General features: G+C 44.4%; 1 protein-coding gene across 4 annotated transcripts in view; it reads right to left on the bottom strand.

The window, feature by feature from the left end:
- CPSF2 (cleavage and polyadenylation specific factor 2) overlaps positions 1 to 24,436 on the bottom strand; it is a gene marked incomplete at its 3' end in the record, with an annotated part of 109,573 nt that overhangs the window by 79,629 nt on the left and 5,508 nt on the right. For all 4 annotated transcript variants that reach the window (XM_078786838.1, XM_078786837.1, XM_078786836.1 and 1 more), the window contains 5 exon segments: positions 1,840 to 1,955; positions 2,076 to 2,205; positions 2,621 to 2,726; positions 13,348 to 13,507; positions 22,195 to 22,370. In XM_078786838.1, coding sequence (XP_078642964.1) covers positions 1,840 to 1,955; positions 2,076 to 2,205; positions 2,621 to 2,726; positions 13,348 to 13,507; positions 22,195 to 22,343 — 661 coding nt within the window.

Below are 24,436 nucleotides of genomic sequence, written 5' to 3'. Positions count from 1 at the left end.
CCAAAATTGAATCACTTTGTCCTCGTCACATACACAACTTCTCCACCAAGTTTCGACCAAATCCGTCCATAACTCTTTGAAATATCATGCGACGTATCGTTTTTGCCAGATCGCACTCCATAGTGAAGAATCACTTAAATACTCTAGTATCTGGATTTGGATCTTCACGAAAATCGAATCAATTCTTCTTTGGCATACACACAACCCCTCCAACAGATTAAATTCAAAATCCATCAATAACCTTTTGAGATATCCTGCACACAAACAAACTGACAGGTTGAAAACATTACCCCCATCCATTGCAGATGGTGAAAGTAAATATGATAGCGGCAGAGGGAGGGTGAGGTGGGGATTGGGGAAGGAAGAGGGTGCGGGGAGTTCACATGCACCCGTGAACCTCCCCTGGATCCGCCCCTGACTGACTCACTTCGACTATATATCAACCCTCGCCCATATCTCTGTCTATATCTCTATAAATCTTGCTATATCTCTTTTGCTCTGACGAAAGGTTAACACCCGAAACGTCAGGTTATCCTTGCTTCCCACGGCGGTTAGCATACCTCGATCAACATGCTGTTTATTTTATCCACATGAGAAATGGTATTAGTAGTAAGGTTTGTTTCACATCTATTACATAGTGTGGTGGTTGAGGGTCTGAATGATGTTCCAAATGACAAAGCACGTAAATATTCAGAGGTTGCCAGTTGATTTGAGTGAATAAACGTTTATAAAGGTTTAGCGGTGAAAGTCAAGTGACCGTTTCAGAGCAAGTCCTTTGCTTTTGAGTGCTGGCTGGCATGACAAAGCATTAGGTGTGGACAGGTGTATGGACTAGTCTTACGGGGAAAATAAAATGGAACCTACAGAGTGTTATATTTGCTAATAGGGCCTGTGAGAAAAATCAACAAACTTTTTTTAAGCCATTAGGGGAATAAATTAATTGTTTCACATGACTGTTGCAACAATATTCTGAGAGAACAACAGGTGCCGGCTTTTATTGGTAACATCAATTTACTGTAGTTGGAATCTCTATGTAACAATGCATCAAAAGAAAAACCGATTAAACTAGAGAGTTCATAGAACACCTTCACCCGCACAGTCTTGAGAAAAAGGACTTGGGAAGGGTCTTTTAAACACTTGCTTTGCGTTTACGAGCACGATCTATATTTCCTACAAGCCACCATTTTATCTCAATCTCACTATTCCCCAATGCAGAGAGCATGAGCGGCAAATTTGATTGGTCCTGATGATGTAAAATGCCATAATATTTTGTCTACGTACTGCTAAACGGAAGGGTTTTCAAAGTGCCAAAAGGCGATTTGTGTTCTCCAGTGTTTCAAATATAATATTCAATTGAAATAAAATAGATTTTAAAAGTTACAGAAAAAAACAAAGTGTTTTCAGCAGTGTACCCGCTTTGATGCCTCGGCTTTAATACCACTTTATTTACCATGTTAAATTCGTTCTTCATGCCTGTTGTTTGTGTCCTTTATGACGACCCTAAAACAGTAAGTTTCCTCTTTGGAATGATGTTATCTTTTGTTTCAATGGAGGACAGGCAGACAAACTAAAAATTAACTCCCTCCTCTCTGTGCATAGGTGACTGCGACGAAATTCCATACAATTTGTCAAATTCAGAACCAAAGTACTGCTAGACTACAGATTAGTGTTCACAATATAAAATTCAATTCAAATTAACTTGTTCCTCGATCATAAACCGATGTCTGTAGAGACAGACAGACAGAAAGACAGACAAAGTGCACCAATTTCTTAACCCAGCTTTTCGCATTCTTCGCACAGTAAAAACACCAAACTGTTGCAGGAGCAAGAACAACTCACTGAGCAGTTGTTCGTCCCGTTGTTTTCTTCGAGCCTGCATGTACAGTGCGTTTAAGGAGTCGGTGATGAGTAGAGAAGGCCGCGTTACCGACTCTAACACACAACCATTCAAGTGGCTGTGAAAGCACAAAACCAACACGCATGAGCCATATCATGAGCCTTCCAATGCACATTTGGTTGTTCAACATGTTCAAGATGTATACAAAGCAGTACAGATAAACAGCCAGCATACTCACATTTCTCGCTTATGATTATAATCCACCGCATATATTATCTCTTCCTCACCATCCTTAACAATCTTCCATACAGTACCACCGATCATGTGCCCGGCAGGCAGAGGAGTCAAAGATAAGCCGTGACCTTTCCCTGCAAAAGGATGACGCATTCATTTTGGGGCCCAAGGAAGGTGGGGTAAGCATTATAGCCATTGAACACAAGTAAATGAAAAAACATGTTTTAGGGCTACACACTTTTATTTATTTCATTAAAGTTTTAAATCTTTTTTTTCTTCTTTTACTTGGTTGTATTAAACTTTGATAGATGGAAATGTACCAGAAAAGAGTACTGTGGGCCAAATTTCAGCTCTCTAGGGTGTATAGGACCTATAAAACGAACGGCTCAAAGATTTGAAACTGAACAAACAAACAAAGTTCAGATGAAGTTAAATAAAAGTGTGTAATAAAAAAACGGCAAGCCCTTGCACATGTAAGAAAATTTGACCATGAAAGACTATTACAGCGTTAACACACCTGTACATTTTAAGGAAACAGTAGCATCGTACCTTTTAAGGAAACAATTTGGTTGTACTTCAGCTGCTGGATTTTGTCGAAGGCAGCATCAACATCATCCAACGTGAAGAGAGAGAAATCTTCCGTGTTGTGCCGTGACTGCAAGACAGGCCCAAAGCTTCTTTGTCAAAAGTCAAAATGTACTTGTCAAAAGACAAAAAAAAGAAGAAAATATAATTGCTTGAAAAGAAATTAATTGTCAATGGCCACACTCGATTTTTAAAAGGTTGATATGAAAGATGTTTGATAACAGTATATATGGAGTAGATTTTGCAAGGCCGTGCGCTATTAATAGTTTGCTCATCCCCTTCTCAATTGGGTAGAGCATCAAATAAAATGGTCTGGTTTCACAAGTATACAAAATAAGTTTATTATTTGCAAGCAAGAGGGATTAAATAAAATATTCATACAGAAAGCGATATTTTTTTTCCTTTACAGTTAAGATACGGTGCATTCAGAAAGTATTCAGACCCCTTCACTTTTTTCACATTTTGTAATGTTGCAGCATTTTGCTGAAATCGTTTAAATTCATCTTTTCCCTCATCAATCTACACTCAATACCCCATAATGACAAAGAGAAAACAGGATTTTAGAAAGTTTTGCAAATTTATTGAAAAGAAAAAACTGAAATATCACATTGACATAAGTATTCAGACCATTTTTTTTTTGTATACTGAATCAAGGCTCGTGAAAGAGCTAACATTTATTTCACAAACAAATCAACCAGACAAACAAAATATACAAAAAGAGGGAGTGGAAGACAAGATGGGGAGAGAAGGGGAAGCACACAACCACAACATTTGAGAGCAGGGAGAAGTGTGCGAGGGAGAGGGCTTGGGGGGGAGGAGGCATGGGAAGGGGGGGGGGGGGGGGAGAGGTATAAAACACAAGGGGACCGAAATTAGTGGGGGTAGAAAAGATCAAGGTTTTGGATGGGGGAGGATAAGAGATGGTGGTGAACAGCTGTTTTAAAGACCTGGAGGGTGGAGTGGGATTGAAGAGAGTGAGGGAGTTTGTTCCAGAGGCGGGAGAAAAGAGGCATGAAGGAGTGAAGGTGAGCAGAAAGTCTTGATTTTGGCAGTTTAACCATAAGAGGGTTGCAGGCAGATCTTGTGCGACCTGTAGGAATATTTGGGGGACAGAGCCCAGAGAGAGCTGGGGGGGCAAGGCCAGAGAGGAGTCGGTAGAAGACGGAAAGACCACCAACCTGCCTGCGGTGAGTGAGTGAAAGGCCCTTGGAGTTAGCTTCATCGCGGGAGATTCCAATGATTCTGAACGCTTTGGTTTCAACAGCGTGAAGACGAGCTAGGTGAGGCAGGAGCACCAGACCAGAGGGGAGAGCAGTATTCCATAGAGCTGCGGATGAAAGCCTTGTATGTGGTGAGGAGCTCAGGTGTGCCAAGGAAGGACTTCGCACGACGGACGATGCCCAGTCGGCGACTGGCTTTGGAGGCCAGATTTGAAATGTGGTTTTCCCAGGAAAGATCATGGCAAATAGTGAGACCCAAAAGCTTGAGTGACAGAACTTCTTGGAGAGGATTATTCAGAAAGTGGATGGGAGGGTTGTCCAGTCGGTCTTTTCGGAGAGACATCGTAAGAGTGTGAGATTTATCAGGATTGAAAGACATGTTCCATTTGTTTGCCCAGTCTGTGATTTTGTCCAGGTCTGCAGAGAGTGAGGAGGCTGCAGACTGCCGATCTGAGGGATGAGGAATGGAGCGACAGAGAGTAGAGTCATCAGCAAAGAGATAGAGAGGATTTTCAAGAGAGTCAGAGAGATCATTGATGAAGACCAGAAAAAGCACAGGGCCCAGAACACTACCTTGGGGAACTCCAGCCTGAACAGGAAGAGGAGATGAGAGAAACCCATTCAGGGCCACACGTTGACTACGACCAGAGAGGAAGTCCGCCAGCCATGCGTGGAGATTTCCATGGATACCAAAGGAGGAGAGTTTGGTGAGCAGAGCAGGGTGCCAGACCGTATCGAAGGCACGTGAAATGTCAAGGGAGACAGCTCTAATTTCCTGTTTGGCGTTGAGGACCTCCATCCATTGTTGAGAAAGCAGAAGCAGCATGTCCAGAGTAGAGTGACCAGGTCTGAAACCAAGTTGATGATCAGAGATCAAGCCATTGGAGAAGAGGAAAGATTTAATATCTGAAGCATGCTATGACACTTGAAATTTAGCTCAGGTGCCTCCCATTTCTCTTGATCATCTTTGAGACGTTTATATACCTTGATTTGAGTCCACCTGTGGTAAATTCAATTGATTGGACATGATTTGTAAAGGCACACACCTGTCTATATAAGGTCTCACAGCTGACAATGCATGTCAGAGCAAAAACCAAGCCATGAGGTCGAAGGAACTGCCTGTAGAGCTCAGAGACAGCATTGTGTCGAGGCACAGATCTGGGGAAGCTCTAGAGCCTGGTGTTGGCTTAGCGGTTAGGGTTCCGGCTTGGGATCCTAGGATCCTGGGTTCAAATCCCGGTCGATCGCTGAATTAACACCAGGGGGGTTGACTCAGCCTGTCATCCTTCCGACGTCGGCAAATTGAGTACCAGCTTGCTGGGATGAATGATCACGGTGTGTACCCCGGCTTAGAATAGGTACACCGTATCCCTGCGCATCGTAAGAGCGTGACCAAGGGTTGGCGTCAGGAAGGGCATCCGGCCATAAAAACATTGCCTCAAACAGGGCCCGCAAGGCTAACCCCCACTCTAGCGGGGGGAAATGGCCTTAAAACGATCATTCATTCACAGATCTGGGGAAGCCTATAAAAAAATTCTGCCGCATTGAAGGTTCACAAGAGCACAGTGGCCTCCATAATTCCTAAATGGAAGAAGTTTGGAACAACCAGGACTCTTCCTCGAGCTGGCAGCCCGGCCAAACTGAGCAATCGGGGGACAAGGGCCTTGGTAAGAGAGGTGACCAAGAACCCGATGGTCACACTGGCTGAGCTCCAGAAATCCTGTGTGGAGATGGGAGAAACTTCCAGAAGGACAACCATCACTGCAACACTCCACCGATCTGGGCAGAGTGGCAGAGTGGCCAGACGGAAGCCAAACAGTTCAATCCTGGTTTCATCAGACCACAGAATCTTGTTTCTCACAGTCTGAGAGTCCTTTAGGTGCTTTTCTGCAAACTCCAAGCGGGCTTTCACGTGTCTTTCACTGAGGAGAGGCTTCCGTCTGGCCACTCTGCCATAAAGCCCAGATCGCTGGAGTGTTGCAGTGATGTTTGTCCTTCTGGAAGTTTCTCCCATCTCCACACAGGATCTCTGGAGCTGGAGCTCAGCCAGAGTGACCATCGGGTTTCTTGGTCACCTCTCTTACCAAGGCCCCTCTCCCCCGATTGCTCAGTTTGGCTGGGCGACCAGCTCTAGGAAGAGTCCTGGTTGTTCCAAACTTCTTCCATTTAAGAATTATGGAGGCCACTGTGCTCTTGGGAACCTTCAATGCAGCAGAAATTTTTTTGTGGGGTTCCCCAGATCTGTGCCTCGACACAATCCTGTCTCTGAGCTCTGCAGGCAGTTCCTTCGACCTCATGCTTGGTTTTTGCTCTGATATGCATTGTCAGCTGTGAGACCTTATATAGACAAGTGTGCCTTTCCAAATCATGTCCAATCAATTGAATTTACCACAGGTGGACTCCAATCAAGGTGTAGAAACATCTCAAAGATGATCAAGAGAAATGGGAGGTACCTGAGCAAAATTTCAAGTGTCATAGCAAAGGGTATGAATACTTATGTCAATGTGATATTTCAGTTTTTTCTTTTTAATAAATTTGCAAAACTTTCTAAAATCCTGTTTTCTCTTTGTCATTACGGGTTATTGAATGGAGATTGATGAGGGAAAAAATGAATTTAAAAGCTTTCAGCATAAGGCTGCAACATAACAAAATGTGAAAAAAGTGAAGGGGTCTGAATACTTTCTGAATGCACTGTATGTCTAAGAAAGTTCACGAAATGGAAATTCCTCTCCAGAACAGGTCGGAAATAATATATAAATTCCATTCCAAGGAATTTCAACAAAGGAGGAGGAAGCGGCAGGCCCAAAAAGTCTGTGAAACATATGGTTGTAAAATATCATGTCTGTTTAATCATGAAAATGACTTTAAGCAGGACTTGGAGCTTAACGCAACGGTTCCAATGGTACCATTTTTGTTATTCAGAAACACTTTACAAATAGAGCGTGACGAGAGTTCATAAAGCGCGTTACCCCACACAGTGTTTAGGTGTATAATTCAATTGAAATAAAGTAATGATTTTAAAGGTCGAATAAAAATAAATCCAAAAGTTTAGCACCGTTGATGCAATCTTATACACCACCTTATATAACATGTCCAAATACTGCAAAACTGGACGTTTTGGAAGCAGTAAGAAGGCGATTTATGTTCTCGTGCTCAGGTATACAATACAAGTTAAATAAAATAAAGATTGTAAAGGTCATATAAATAAATAATTCTGGAAGTTTACCGCCGTTGATGCAGTTTCTATTACACAACCTCATTCAACACATTACACATAAGTTATTCATACCTGCTGTTTGTGTCCTTTTACGACTTCCTTAAAAACTAAGTTTCCTGTTTGAAACGATTTTCAATTTTGATCGACTGCCAGGCAAGCAGAGTAAAAATGTTATCTCACTCCTCTCTACGCATGCGTTATCGGGACAAACGCAGAGCCAACGTATTGCAAAACGGCAGGTTCATTTTCCTTTTCATAATCCGATTTGTGTTCAAAATATAACATTCAATTTAAATATGTTGTTGCTCGATCATAAACTGGTGTGAGTGAGCAGACGGATGGATGGATAGACGTGAACCAATTGCTCCACCCCACTTTGTGCTTCGCGTGCACAGAGTAAATATTTAGAAGTACGGAGAACACAAACGGTTTTGTTTGCAATTACAACACAAAGATTGGTATTCCCATAAGCGAAGGGACGAGTCTTATACGCTAGTTAGTTTCTATAATAAACGAGAGAATTATCATCGACTTTCAGTCATCGGGTAAATTGAATGCAAAGTCTCTTCTTGCAAAACCTTCACCTCTCACTTCATGCAGGACTTTTTAAAACTCGACACATTTTATCAACCCTCATAAACATCTCTCCAGACTCTCTAATCAATAAAACAGAGGGCACTTGATGAGCAATTTATGCCAGGAAACTGCGTTGGTCTCCAAACTTCCACACATGTCTTTTAACGTTTTGTCTTACCGGATCTACTGGCTCTTGCCTTTTTCCAGCTTTATAGCTCAACAATAACGAGCATTTAGTCCTTGAGCCAACCGGCCATATTTTGAAGTGAATGCTCCGGCGGGGGGAGTAATTCTCATTATGATTTTCCATTAGACCAATGTCTCAAGTGTCAGAAAAGGTGTGATGGACATCTGAGAACGGTAGCTTAGTGCCCGGATGGACGCCATCTTTGAAACCACCCAGCTCGAAAATGCCCATTTGGTGGGGTACATTGTTGCACGTGTATCTGGACTTCTATACTAGCTATCGATGTGCGGTTGACGACTAAATATACGTCCGATGTGTACCGTCTAAATAAAAAATAATATGAAGCATTTTGTTTTAGATTAATTATTATAAAAATCAATTATCGAAAAAAAATCATATATTTTTCAATATTTTATTATTAGACTTGTACTTTTTTTAGTGAAACAACACTGGTATGATTTTCCAAATTATGCATTGTGCTACACCGTTTATCTGTCTATAAAAATAACTCAAAAACTAAAACATATCATCCACCACGAGTGTACACAAAAAATATATGAAAAGGCATGCACTTTCCACAAACCGAAACTATGTCAGTTGGAATTTCCCGCCGATTAATCAACCCACAGAACCCAGTGCCGAAAGTGACGTCAGTCTATTCTATATTCTATATTCTATATCTCAGTCTGAGATTTGTTGCGGTGACCTGATTAATTTCTGAGGGGGGGGGGGGGGGGTGGGTGGCTTAAGAACTAAAAGTGAACATGTTAGATGGCGCCACATACAACTCTATTATAGAGTTGTATTGTGGCGCCATCTAACATGTTCACTGACTTGGATGAGTATGTCTATGTAAGCTGGCGAGCTTTTCGGATATCGGAGTAATCTAACGTCAGTCTTTTTGTTCTTTCAGCTGAGATGGCCGGTGTCGAGGCGAAACGGGCGAAGATTGAACCTGAGTCCGGAACGTGCATCCTGTGCAGCAAGAAGTCGCCACTCTCTGAACTAAGCAAGGCAGCGGGCAACAGTTCTTGGAAGACATTGTGTGACGCAGCCGCAGTTAGAAACTTTTATCCAATTCTAAAGCTAGTCCAAGAAGGCGCAGTTGAACTTCCTAATATTCCAATATTATACCATAGGGCTTGTAGATCAGACTTCACTCACAAAAACCACCTAGCTACTTTGACCAATGCAGCTAGAAGTTCTTCAGTTGATACTGGCGATGCGGTGCGACGGCGATCATCACGGGAAGAGACAGGATCAACTTCAACGGTCTACGATGATAAATGCATTTTTTGCCAGCGTGCTTCAAAATTCATAAAAGGCAGTCGTACCCGTAAAACAGTTGTCTTGGCTGTTGAACTTCGAGCAGATAAGACAATAAGAGATGCTGCGACAGCTCGCAATGATGAGAGAGTTTTGGCATTGACTACACGAGATATGGTTGCAGCTGAGGCTCACTACCACTTCTCCTGCTATAGAAACTACACACGGCCCCAAAAACCTCAAGTAGAAACTGACATTGAAGATAATATCGAGAAAAAAGAAATGATACGATGTATATTCAATTTCATTCGCACTGACTTGTTCTTGAACCCGAGGATTGTTCCAATAGTTGATGTTGCAACAGATATCCTGTCTTCAGATACATTTTCAGTTGATGTTCGTGACTCCATCAAGAAGAATCTGCAGCGCACATTACAAAGAGAGTTTGGAGAATCGCTCATCTTCTTCAATGTGAAACACCGTGTATACTTGATGCCCGATAATCTGACAAAGCGAGAGATTGCTGCAGAGTGCGTAAACCTGAAAGCAGAAGTGAAAGCATTTGAACGAACGGACGGTGAAAGTAACATTGTGCGTGCAGCTACTTCACTGCGACACCAGATCAAAGATGCTCATTACAATGAACGTTGGCCGCCTCAGCCAGCAGGACTCACTTCAGATTACGTGAAGATACCAGATTCTCTTCGTGTATTTCTGCATACTTTGATTTGCGGGAGTGGGGGTAGCTCTGCACGTGCCGACACACTGGTATGGTCGATGGCTCAAGATATCATCAATGCTGTACACCGGGGTACCATCAGAACATCGAAGCATGTCCTACTTCCGTGGGTCATGAAAACGCTCACCGGTAATACAGAGGTCATCAGAATATTGAATCGACTCGGGCACGGATGTTCGTACACAGTTCTGGAAGAAATCGAGACAGCGCTATGCATAGACAAATTAGCAAGTGTGGAGAAAGATACAGTACCACTTCCGTCACATGTGCACCCTTCGGTCCCGACTGTATTAGCATTCGATAACATCGACAGGCTAGAGGAATCGCTGAGTGGTGGCGGAACATCGCATCGCGTCAACGGTATCATCGTCCAACCGAAGTCGCAGTCGTGTTTGCCGCCCCAACCTCCATCGGCAGTATCCAAAGCAGATAAGAAGCGATCTATCCCGTCATCCAGCGATTTAGTTCCAATATACAGCGGTGGGAAACGAGAGGGCCCACCTGCAATCAAGCCTGCAGATCTTTCTGACACTCTTGCAGGCGCAACATCCCTTGCGCAGCGCCGAAATCACGTATGGATTATGACTCGCATGCTGGAACCATGCGACCAGACAATCAGTTCGTGGACTGGTTTCAACATCATGACTAGAGATCGTGTTCAGGTGACGGAAGATGTAGTTGGCTACCTGCCGGACTATAAACGCGCCTGCCACAGATATGGCAACAGTGCAAGAAATCCTCAGAGAAGCTCTGAACATCATGTCATCACTTCAGCTTGAGCGTGAAAGGGTCAATGAAAAAAAAGGAACAAAGCTGCACTTGCGAAACACATGGAAGGTCTTGTGGAACCAGCCGAGAACGTTGACAAGCGAAGTGCAACAATAATTGATGCGATGGCTCTCATACAAAAGATGCATGGCGAGAACGACACGTTCGAAGAACTATCTGACCGCATCCTTGCTGCAGCGCTTCACGCTGGTCAAGGCAGTGAGCGCATCGATGTTGTCTTTGACACATACACAGAAGAATCCATCAAAGCAGCTGAGCGTGTGAACCGCGGTTCAAATGAAGGCATCAGTTTCAGCGAGATCAGACCCGCACACAAAATCATGAACTGGCGGCGTCTCCTTGCTTGCAGCCAGACAAAGGAGAAACTGGTTGTGTTTCTGGCGGAGTCGTGGAAACATGAAACAAATCGCGAAAAGCTAGGCAACAGAACACTGTATGTCACCTGTGGTGAAAAATGTCTGGTACTGACCCGCGATAGGTGGAAGTTGGTGCAAGCACTCGAATGTAGCCACGAGGAAGCAGACACGCGTATGTTTCTCCACGCAAAGCACGCCGCTACCCACTACAAGACGATCATCTTAGTGGCAGATGACACCGACGTTCTGATCATCAGTCTTCATCTCAGCAGAACCATCGATAGTCAGCTCTTCATCAGACGAGGAACAAAGGTTCGAGTCAGAATGATCGATGTTGGAAAGTTGGCTGCGGTATTGGGGTCTGGAGTTTGCAGTGCATTGCCAGGGCTTCATGCATGGAGCGGGTGTGACACTGTGAGTGCTCTGGCTAGCCAAGGAAAGATAAAGGCTTTGAAGCTTGTGCAAGCGAATGAGCTGTATCTTCAAGCATTCACAGATCTGGGATCTTCGTGGAATGTACCAACAGACGTCTTCAATAGCATTCAGGCCTTCACGTGTCAGCTGTACGCCAAGAACACGAAGATCGTCGGTGTTAATTCGCTCCGTTATCACATGTTCTGTGCAAAGAAGGGCCAGATCGAATCTGGACAATTGCCGCCTTGTGAAGACTCCTTGATGCAGCATACGCTTAGGGCCAACTATCAGGCGGCTATCTGGCGACGCAGCCTTGAAAACCTACCAGACGTCCCAACACCATCAGCAGGACATGGTTGGGAACTCGATGATGGCGGTTCGCTCACAATCCGATGGATGGCGGGTCTACCAGCTCCAGATGTCGTCTTGAATCTCATCTCATGCACATGCAGAAGGACGTGTCGACCGTCAGATTGCTCCTGCATACTGAATGGGTTGAAGTGCACTGTTGTGTGTAAGCTGCAGGGATGCTCCAACATGGTGCAGGATGATGCTATCGTGGCTCAGGATGCCAATGACTCTGATGGCGACTCTGATGATTAACTTTGTGTGCACTGTATATTGTATAGCATATGTTGTTCTCTATTATAATGCAGGCCAAATTGCCTGAAAATCTTTATAGACAGATAAACGGTTTAGCAAAATGTATAATTTGGAAGATCATACCGGTGTTATTTGACTAAAACATGACATGTTCAATGATACCTCCGCTTGCTTATTAGGAATATACATCGTATGGTGTTAAAATCAGCTCCATACGTCTTTCCAAACTCTAGTAATGAATAATTAATATAATTGGCGGCCATTTTGAAATCCAAGATGGCCACCAAAGTGCAGATTTCCTATGTAACAATTTCCGCCTGCTTATTAGATATCGTATGGTGTTAAAATCCTCTCCGTACGACATTCCTAACTTGCGTTATCGTCAGAATAGATAATGCCAGCGGCGGCCTAAGTCATTTTATGCCTCTTTACATTTATTTGTTGTAAACTCGTGGTGGATGATATGTTTTAGTTTTTGAGTTATTTTTATAGACAGATAAACGGTGTAGCACAATGCATAATTTGGAAAATCATACCAGTGTTGTTTCACTAAAAAAAGTACAAGTCTAATAATAAAATATTGAAAAATATATGATTTTTTTTCGATAATTGATTTTTATAATAATTAATCTAAAACAAAATGCTTCATATTATTTTTTATTTAGACGGTACACATCGGACGTATATTTAGTCGTCAACCGCACATCGATAGCTGGTATAGAAGTCCAGATACACGTGCAACAATGTACCCCACCAAATGGGCATTTTCGAGCTGGGTGGTTTCAAAGATGGCGTCCATCCGGGCACTAAGCTACCGTTCTCAGATGTGCATCACACCTTTTCTGACACTTGAGACATTGGTCTAATGGAAAATCATAATGAGAATTACTCCCCCCGCCGGAGCATTACTTTTGGTCTGGCTCAAGGACTAATTGTGACCAAGTTACCTTCTGAGCTGAATAAAACGTGCATGATCATTCCGACAAATTTCCACTTTTCTCCCAATCAAATGTAAAACCTACCTATTATATCAATACAAAAAGAAGATGCAGGACAAAGACTCAGCTAGTTGCCTGGCTTTGAATAAGATTTTAAAAAGAGAACTACAAGCACATTTAAAATATATAATTATCAATTTGACCACATATTCAAAACACAAATGACAGGAAGCTGAGCACACATTGGATAATTATAGAAACATCATTTTAAAGGGATATACCACACAATGGAGCAAAAATCTGTTCTCCACTGAGCGACCACATATACAATGGATATAAGTTTCCAAAGAAGATGCAGAAAAAGAAGATATAGAAATCCCTCTCACCTGGAACTGATCATACATAAACATCTGGCCCATTTTATAGACTGGAATGGTTGCATAAATAGAACAGTTCAGTCCCAGCTTTCCCACAGCATAAGGTAGAGCTCCCAAGTGGAGCATGTCAGGGTGGGATACAAGCACTGCATCTACTTGGTAGATATACCTGAAAAGGCATAGGTTTATGTTAATTTATTATTTGGCAATTTCTCCAAGAACAACACAAATAAAGTGATGTATGAACAGCTAAAGTTTGCAAGTAACCACACTTGTTGGTACTTTAACCATCAGTGCATGATAAAATGTTCAGAGTAAATAATCATATGTGCAAATAGGAACACAAATTTTACGATAGAAAAAACACAGATTACACAACAACGACCAGTATTCATATCATAGGGCAGGAATATAAACAGTTTTGTTTTATGTTCCATGGAACTAAACATCTTCATGTGCTTATCTATTTTTGCTCTCTTTAGTATTCTGTCATGTTCAATATTTCTTAATTATGACAAACAAAGTCGAATCCAACCAACAGATTGAAGTCTTGCACGAAGCCCCACCAACGGCCCCACACCACACACCGCCACCGCCCAATGACGCGCAACCGCCTCCGGCAGACGCGCAACCGCCTCCGGCAGATGCGCAACCGCCTCCGGCAGACGCGCAACCGCCTCCGGCAGACGCGCAACCGCCTCCGACAGACGCGCAACCGCCTCCGACAGACGCGCAGCCGCCTCCGACAGACGCGCAGCCGCCTCCGACAGACGCGCAGCCGCCTCCGACAGACGCGCAGCCGCCTCCGACAGACGCGCAGCCGCCTCCGACAGACGCGCAGCCGCCTCCGACAGACGCGCAACCGCCTCCGACAGACGCGCAACCGCCTCCGACAGACGCGCAACCGCCTCCGACAGACACGCAACCGCCTCCGACAGACACGCAACCGCCTCCGACAGACACGCAACCGCCTCCGACAGACACGCAACCGCCTCCGACAGACACGCAACCGCCTCCGACAGACACGCAACCGCCTCCGACAGACACGCAACCGCCTCCGACAGACACGCAACCGCCTCCGACAGACACGCAACCGCCTCCGACAGACACGCAACCGCCTCCGACAGACACGCAACCGCCTCCGACAGACACGCAACCGCCTCCGACAGACACGCAACCGCCTCCGACAGACACGCAACCGCCTCCGACAGACGCAACCGCCTCCGACAGACACGCAACCGCCTCCGACAGACACGCAACCGCCTCCGACAGACACGCAACCGCCTCCGACAGACACGCAACCGCCTCCGACAGACACGCAACCGCCTCCGACAGACACGCAACCGCCTCCGACAGACACGCAACCGCCTCCGACAGACACGCAACCGCCTCCGACAGACACGCAACCGCCTCCGACAGACACGCAACCGCCTCCGACAGACACGCAACCGCCTCCGACAGACACGCAACCGCCTCCGACAGACACGCAACCGCCTCCGACAGACACGCAACCGCCTCCGACAGACACGCAACCGCCTCCGACAGACACGCAACCGCCTCCGACAGACACGCAACCGCCTCCGACAGACACGCAACTGCCTCCGACAGACACGCAACCGCCTCCGACAGACACGCACCCGCCGCCTAACGACATGCACCTGCCGCCCAACAACAAAGAAAGACATGGTGTCCAAAAACAAAATGAAATTTGGTAAATAATATTCAACTAAAATAAATAGAAAACTTTTTTTTTTTAAGACTCATGGTGCAACATGCTGAAGGGCACAAAGATGTGTTTGACAGTCAGATAAATTTAAGACCCATGTCTTTCACCGATTCAGCAGGACTTCCATTCAGAGAAAAAAGTTGAAATCCTGTTTTTGGCTTTTGGAAGAGATTATAGGTCCCGGTGACTCTTTAATTATACCAGTCTCCACATTGGTGCAGCCAATCTATCATCACGGCTATCAACAACTCTCGCAGGTTTGTCGGTAGAATGCAGCATCATCTCATTTATCATGGAGGCAACGACGGCCTTGCGCATGTATTTGATTGGGATGTCAGAAGCACAATGGATCTATTTATTTCTAGAGTTCACCTGGTTCACAATTTCCGTAGTTAATTTAGATTTACAGTTGCAATGGCAAATGAAAGGCCCTGCTGTTGTGTATGCTGACATAATCAAAAAACTTTTCTATTTTTGCAATGTTTAACATGTCTCTTCACTAATGAGCCCTTTCAAAATCCCTTTCAAAATGCTCTTCTCCCAAATGGATACAATTATTAGAGCTTTTAGTCTAGTAGGAAGACTAGGTCCCCCTGCACCCCCCGGAGATATACTTCTAATCAGTGTTTCTAGATTGGAAAAAATGTGTAGAAAATGACTAGCTATGGCCCCAAGCTGAAAAAATGTCCCACATACCATTTTTATGCAAATTACTGCTGCCATTATCAAAAAAACGATTTTTGACATATCTCAGCCAATATTGCAGATAATTGAAAAATGAAGGTGTCTAGACCCATGTTTTGAAGGGCATAGATCATGATAGAACTATTCATAACATGATTACATGTGTCTATGGTATACTAGTATGCTAATTAGTGCTTTATTTACAAAATAATCACAGTTTTACGAAATAATAGACTCATATTAAGGTCCGTCTACACAGACGTTAACACAAAGTTTTATTTTTCTAAATATTACAACTGTCAATATTACTAGTTGTGCCTCAAAGAGAATCTCTGCATATCCAGAACCACGCATCTTGTGTCCAGTGAGCATCCCGATGTAGTTCATGGATGTGTGGAAGGGTCCAATCGTTACTACATGACTAGCAAATTCATTTGGCCAGCGCCAGATGATGGGAAGGGCTTTCATGCAGACACCCAGATCAAATGTATTCAGGACCCATCTCTGACCCACCTCAGCAGTTGCTGCCTCGGAACGCTTCAGTAGCTCACGAACAACTGCGTTGTCTGTGATCGGTTGGTGGATAGGCGTGCAGTAGTCGACTGTTGATTTGCTGGGTGGGGGAGAACCAGTTGCAGAGGTGAAACCCCCTAGCCCAGGCACAGGCTGCAGGCCACAGCTTCCGATGTATCTGATGAAGAGCCAGATGTAGTACTCTTGCATCGTAGTGGCATAGACTGTGTCATTCTCTGCTGGCGGTGTGAATGATGAGCCTTCAGGGAACTTCGGGCCAACGCGAGTAAAGTGCAAGGGTGGGAGAGTTTTTGGTGTGTCGACCTTCAGGCTACGCTGTTGTGACCTATTGATGGTAGGTAGCATTCGGTCCTTGCTGCTCTCGAACCCGGGCTTGACCTCCTGCACCATGATTCCTCCAGCACTGTTTACAATGTTGCTGCCGTGCACACTGGTAGTGGTTTTATTCAAGTTGTCCCACTCACAGTGGAATACAAGGTTGCCCTCTCCTGTCACAATTTGTGGTGTACGATAAGTTGAGACTTCATCCAGGACCTTGGCGAGAGCAGTTTCCAACTCCAAGGCGAAATCGTAGCTCTCAGAGTGTCCAAGCCTGTGTAGTATTGTGGTGAGCTGTTTGCTTCGGAACAGGTGCCTTACAGTCACACAGAGGAGAATGTGCTTTGGTAACTTCCATTTTCCATCTGACACTGCACGGCACAGATCTTGTCCAATGGAGAAGACCAGACGCTTCACCTTTTCTGTCTCGATGCCCTCCTTGCCAGTCATTAGCACGCTGAGAAAGCGGACAAGGTCTGGAGGTAGGATGTCTTCAGGATTGAGCTCCATGTCTTCAGCTGTTGGTGGCCATGGTTGGTCTTTACACTCTCTGAAAGCCTGTAGAATACCCTGGCGAAGTTGGAGGGCAACATTTTGGTTCTTGTTTGTGCTTCCGAGTGTGAATGCTCGTGCGAGAGCATTGGAAACTGTTATGTTTGAGCTGTGCACAAGCCAGAAAGAAATGACATCACATTTGTCATGATCAACCTTCGTGAAGTGGATATGCTCCTTGATTGGGTCATTCTGTAGGCGTTTCAGTAGTTTCTCTGACCGATAATTTGAGTTCTCATATCCATTCAGTTTCAGTTCCTCGACATAGAGCAAGCGCAAGGAAGAAAGCTGTAGAACTTTATTCTGCTGGATGACCTGGGTTTGAATGTGTTCCAGTACTGAGTTGAATGCCTTTTCATGGGCGGCTGACATGCAAGCCTGCTCCTTTGGTGCTTCGGCTCTGTGAATCGCACGCTCATAGTTGTAGAATGCTGTGCGGAAAGCTTTAAAACATGACGGATGGTGTTTGGCCTCACATGCAAAGAGGTCTTTGTTTTTCACCTTTCGATGGAGTCGATAGAGACCCATTTTCTCAGCCCGTGTTTCGATTTGCTCCCATGCATTTTCTTTGTTTTTAAAGGATGGGAAGGTTGTAGGCCTCTCAGTATTGCGATGAGCATCTTTGGTCTCAACTTTCTCACAAAATATACACTCTGGCGGGAAGATGGGTTCAGCAGAACCTCCTGGTTTACGAGGAGAGTGATGCCATGATGAGGTTGATGGCCCTGGTTCTGTATCATCTCCCAGACGATGAAAGTGGCGGACAAAGTGCTTATAACACTTGCTGTGATATCCTACTCTTTCTAGGTCATCAGGAAGAGTTGCCGGGATCTGATCACATACTGATTGCATACGACATGGGGAGTCATGCGGTTGGTTGAGACGTCTATCCCGGATCTTTTGAAGCAGTTGCAGTTTTTCTGAAGCAGATCCTTTAATTTTACGGAGGGGCGTGAAATCCCCATGATCAGACATGGATGGTACATGAAGGATGCATGTAGGAGGAGAGCTTTGGGCTGCAGGTTCTACACTCCGTTTTCTTTTGGGCATGCTTGCTGTCGATGTCTACCATCACTGTTAAATGACAAATAAGAAATCACGAATGATGTTAAAAGTGCCTGTGAAAGGAGGCTCTGAGTTTTCAGTGAGGTAACAGAGGTTCTGAGTCATGTTCTACACTAGGGTACTTTTTAGCTGACTAAACCATGTTTAGTGGCATCAAAAGTGCTAATAGCTAAAACATCTAAATTCTTCCACACTAACGTTAGCTATCTAGGCCAATGAAACATTGTGCTAAGTTACTGTAGCTAGCTCAGCTGTCGTGCCTCTTTCTGGTTCAATTCATATACAGAAGTCAACAGATATGTCTCATGTTTGGCATTAACAAAAGTTTAAGTTACACCGACATTAGGAACATACTGTACATAGATGAGGCTAGCTTTAACGTTAGCTAACATGGTGCTAGCTGGCTCAGCTGTTATTCTGCCTGTTTATGATTTCATGCAGAAACTGAAGTCAAGAGTGTGAGTAACATTATAGTTAGCATCTTACCTGGCTAGATTGGAGGATGAATACCAAGAACAACACACAGATGGAATGGAAGACTGAACTTTCAACTGAGGTATTCAATAACATCAACGTTACCAATTGATACGAGCGCGCGACATTACCAATTGATACGAGCGCGCGAGCGCGCATGTTACATGGATGGAAATGTAAAATGGCAGCTATAGCAGCACTAATTTGGATCTCTAGTCTGTCATTTCTGCACTGTGATTGGATAACATAAAAAAATATGTTTGGGAGTTAACAGCAGGAGTTGGTAGATTTTACGTGGGCTGGGTGAGAAACCTTTAAATAAGCAAGTGAAAATCTCTCGCAATACAAAGTCAATGGTGGGAAGAAAAGTTGAGTGGTACCAATGTTACTGCCAATGTCCCGCCCCTATGCAAGACTCAGGAGCATCTTGTTGACATTTAACCTTGAAAATACCTGGGTTTAGACCCCTTATGTACCATGTTAAGTTATCTGCAGTATTAACGTATCCTTATCATTTGTAAAACTGATTATTTTGTAATTACAGCATTAATATGCATACTAGTATACCATAGACACATGTAATCATGTTATGAATAGTTCTATCATGATCTATGCCCTTCAAAACATGGGTCTAGACACCTTCATTTTTCAATTATCTGCAATATTGGCTGAGATATGTCAAAAATCGTTTTTTTGATAATGGCAGCAGTAATTTGCATAAAAATGGTATGTGGGACAATTTTTCAGCTTGGGGCCATAGCTAGTCATTTTCTACACATTTTTTCCAATCTAGAAACACTGATTAGAAGTATATCTCCGGGGGGTGCAGGGGGACCTAGTCTTCCTACTAGACTATTTCTTCCAGTTCATGGAGACATCACTGTTAATCTTTCGATGTGAAATCAGTTGATCATCATGCTTTTGCCAAGTTATTCCTCTCAAATCTAAAACTCTCTCCCTTTGTCTGTTTCTCTTTTGAATTATTTATATTCTTTAAGGATTGCCATGAAGTGAAAGAGCGTGGTGCTTGAGCCGGTAATAAAAAGACCGAGAAAATAGAATTTGCCGCAAATGTGTCGATGGATATGCCTCCGTCCACGTTAGATGTCAACCCATAGTTACATTTGATCTAAATTAAAAGTCACATTAAAAATGAAAGGTCACATGAGGAAAGTGAGAGAGAACATTTAGAAGCAGGCCCATGAGTGCTGGTGACATCTATGTGAGCACATGAGAAACTTGATGTGTGTGTGTGTGTGTGTGTGTGTGTGTGTGTGTGTGTGTGTGTGTGTGTGTGTGTGTGTGTGTGTGTGTGTGTGTGTGTGTGTGTGTGTGTGTGGTTTTTTTTTGCGTGTGTGTGTTTACGTGTGTGTGTTTGCATGCGTGTATTTGCATGTGTGTGTGTTTGCATGCGTGTGTGTTTGCGTGCGTGTGTGTTTGCGTGCGTGTGTGTTTGCGTGTATGTTTGTTTGTTTGCGTGCATGTTTGTTTGCGTGCATCTTTGTGTGGTTTTTGCGTGTGTGTGTTTTTTTGTGTGGTGTGTGTGTGTGTGTGTGTTTTGTGCATATGTGTTTTGTGCGTGTGTGTTTAGTGTGTGTGTGTGTTTAGTGTGTGTGTGTGTGTGTGTTGTGTGTGTGTGTTGTATGTGTGTGTTGTATGTGTGTGTTGTATGTGTGTGTTTATATGTGTGTCGTGTATGCGTTTTGTGAATGAAATGAATGAATGAATGAATGATCGAGCATTTCATTCACGTGTTTTTGTGTGTGTGCTTTGTGTGTGTGTTTTGTGTGTGCGTGTTTTGTGTGTGCGTGTTTTGTGTGTTTTTTGTATGTGTGTGTTTGTGTGTGTGTGTGTGTGTGTGTGTGTGTGTGTGTGTGTGTGTGTGTGTGTGTGTGTGTGTGTGTGTGTGTGTGTGTGTGTGTGTGTGTGTGTGTGTGTACGTGTTTTGTGTGCGTGTTTTAATAATAATAATAATAATACATTTATTTTATATAGCGCTTTTCAAGAAGCCCAAAGACGCTTTGACAGAGTACAAAAAACAAGTGAAAAAAGACAAAAATCAATAGGTAAATAATCAAAGCAAAAGGAAGGAGAAGGAGAAGAGATAGTCAGGGGTTAAATGCTGTGGGTTAAATGTTGAATGCAGTGTTGAACAGGTGGGTCTTGAGTGATGTTTTGAATGTGGTGAGTGAGGAGGAGTCTCTGATGGTGTGAGGTAATGAGTTCCAGAGGGTGGGAGCAGCAATGGAGAAGGCCCTGTCCCCCCAGGATCTGAATTTGGTCCGGATGGGAGGGGGGGGGGGGGTTCAAGAAGTTGGTACCAGCAGAGCGGAGGTTGCGGGTGGGAGTGTGTCTGGAGAGGAGGTCAGCCAGGTAGGATGGGGCCAGGTTATGGAGGGCTTTGTCGGTCAAGAGGAGGATTTTGTGTGCGTGTTTTGTGTGCGTGTTTTGTGTGCGTCTTTTTTGTATGTGTGTGTTTGTGTATGCTTGTGGGTGTTTATATGTGTGTGTGTGTGTGTGTGTGTGTGTGTGTGTGTGTGTGTGTGTGTGTGTGTGTGTGTGTGTGTGTGTGTGTGTGTGTGTGTGTGTGTGTGTGTGTGCGTTTTGTGTGCGTGTTTCGTGTGCGTGTTTCGTGTGCGTGTTTCGTGTGCGTGTTTCGTGTGCGTGTTTCGTGTGCGTGTTTCGTGTGCGTGTGCGTGTTTCGTGAGCGTGTTTCGTGAGCGTGTTTCGTGAGCGTGTTTCGTGAGCGTGTTGCGTGAGCGTGTTTTGTGTGCGTGTTTTGTGCGCGTGTTTTGTGCGCGTGTTTTGTGTGCGTGTTTTGTGTGCGTGTTTTGTGTGCGTGTTTTGTGAGCGTGTTTTGTGTGCGTGTTTTGTGTGCGTGTTTTGTGTGCGTGTTTTGTGTGCGTGTTTTTTGTATGTGTGTGTTTGTGTATGCTTGTGGGTGTTTATGTGTGTGTGTGTGTGTGTGTGTGTGTGTGTGTGTGTGTGTGTGTGTGTGTGTGTGTGTGTGTGTGTGTTTTGTGTGTGTGCGTGTTTTGTGTGCGTGTTTTGTGTGCGTGTTTTGCGTGCGTGTTTTGCGTGCGTGTTTTGCGTGCGTGTTTTGCGTGCGTGTTTTGCGTGCGTGTTTTGCGTGCGTGTTTTGTGAGCGTGTTTTGTGAGCGTGTTTTGTGTGCGTGTTTTGTGAGCGTGTTTTGTGTGCGTGTTTTGTGTGCGTGTTTTGTGTGCGTGTTTTGTGTGCGTGTTTTGTGTGCGTGTTTTTTGTGTGCATTTGTGTATGCTTGTGGGTGTTTGTGTGTGTGTGTGTGTGTGTGTGTGTGTGTGTGTGTGTGTGTGTGTGTGTGTGTGTGTGTGTGTGTGCGCGTGCTCAATAGGGGTTTAAAAGCTGGTTTATCAATCAGCAACTAGAAATGTGAAGCAAGTTGACCATTGTTCACTTTATCCCTTTTTAACATAGATAAAGTAAACCTGGTGAACAGGGTTGTCGTGCAATCGCAGTAACAAACCTTCTGAGGGTATCAATAACATCCATTGAAAAATGTTCATCCCAGCCACATTCCAGCAGGAATCTGAATTCATCGACTTGTAACAGGTAGCAAAGAGCAGACTCATTCTGAACACCGGACAGCGCAGTCAGCTTGATTATAGAGGTCATTGCAAGCGCCGTCGCCGCTTACAAGGCCTGCCAAATAAGTCATGATATATTAATCACCTTAATATTTCAAAGCAAATGTATACAGTGCATCATCATCATATCTTGGCCACATTTAAATTGATTATTTGCAGTTGTGCAAAAACGAGTTGCACCAAGGTACACATATACAACAACATGCATTTTAAAGGCCATTTTCCCTGCTAGAGCGGGGGTTAGCCTTGCGGTCCCCATGACAATCTTCTCCATTTTGCCCTATTTTCTGCATCTCTCCTTGTTAACCCCCTTGCCCGCATTTCTTCTTCCACCATCTTTAGCCAAGTCTTTCTCGGTCTTCCCCGTCCTCTACTTCCTTCTACATTCATTTCCATCACTCTGCTGAACCAGTCACTTTCATCCTTCCTCAACACATGACCAAACCATCTCAACCTGTTTCTCTTCACAGCATCAATCACAGACTCTATTCCCATCATCTTTCACAATTCATCATTTGTCTTCCTCTCTCTCAACGATACTCCGCACATCCGCCGAACCATTCGCATTTCCACCCTTTCCAGCCTTCGTTGCTGCTCTACGTTCATTACCCATGTCTCGCTCCCATATATATTAACACTTCTCACACATGCAGCATACACCTTTCCCTTCAGCTTCAACGACACTCCCCTCATCATCAGCACGCCACTCAGTTCCCGAAACTTCTTCCATGCACATCTCACTCGAGCAACCGTTGCCGAGTCTGAATTATTTATATTCTTTAAGGATTGCCATGAAGTGAAAGAGCGTGGTGCTTGAGCCGGTAATAAAAAGACCGAGAAAATGACATATATCATGAAATACACATATATCATGTCTTAGTTGCTCTACGCTATCAAAAAATCCGGCAACAGCAATAATAATTCCCTGGATGTTGCTTCACCCATCCCGATCGCATTCCAGCCCCTTGGCATGTATGACGCACTGTTCGTGCAATCAAAGGATCAACCTTCCTTCATAACAAGATATGTTGAGGAGCCTCACAGGTGGAATGCTTCGAGAAGTCCACAACCACTACCTGTAGCCAAAGAGCATCGACAGATATGAGGCAGTCTTTTTCTGACATCCATCACCGTTTTAGTTGTACACTGGCTTTGCATGCAGAATTGCAGGCCACAGGGAGGAGAACGTCAAATGATAATGTGGTAACCAGGGACAAGGAAGAGGGATGGATCGAGTTGAGTTGGTCTCAACTACAGATTGCAAACACTTCTGGCAATGAACGCGCAAATGACATTTTGCACAAAGCATCATTCTCCAACTGCACACAAACCTCCTCACTTCACCGCTTACCCCCGCCCCTCCCCCACCTCCTCACATGACAGAAATGGTCCAAGAGAAGAAAGAGAAAATATCTGACAAGGTGTACGACAGGTAAAACGAAAGTTGACACAACCACACAATCTTGGCGGTCCAAATGTCCATGGGATAGAGACTATCACCACTGAGGGCAATACAGATCACACTGTACCCTACAGATCACACTGTACCCCACAGAATACACTGTACCCTACATATCACACTGCACCCTACTTATCACACTGCACCCTACAGAATACAGATCACACTGTACCCCACAGATCACACTGTACCCCACAGAATACACTGTACCCTACATATCACACTGCACCCTACTTATCACACTACACCCTACAGATCACACTGTACCCCACAGATTACACTGTACCCTACATATCACACTGCACCCTACTTATCACACTGCACCCTACAGATCACACTGTACCCCACAGATTACAATGCACCCTACTTATCACACTGCACCCTACATATCACACTGCACCCTACACATCACACTGCACCCTACATATCACACTGCACCCTACACATCACACTGCACCCTACAGATCACACTGCACCCTACAGATCACACTGCACCCTACAGATCACACTGCACCCTACAGATCACACTGCACCATACAGATCACACTGCACCCTACATATCACACTGCACCCTACATATCAGACTGCACCCTACAGATCACACTGCACCCTACAGATCACACTGTACCCAACATATCACACTGCACCCTACATATCACACT

This window comes from Myxine glutinosa, chromosome 11 (assembly GCF_964187855.1).
Source record: "Myxine glutinosa chromosome 11, kmMyxGlut1.1, whole genome shotgun sequence".
Taxonomy (NCBI): domain Eukaryota; kingdom Metazoa; phylum Chordata; class Myxini; order Myxiniformes; family Myxinidae; genus Myxine; species Myxine glutinosa.
Note: the sequence above shows the minus strand (reverse complement) of the source record. Positions and strands in the feature narration are given on the sequence as shown.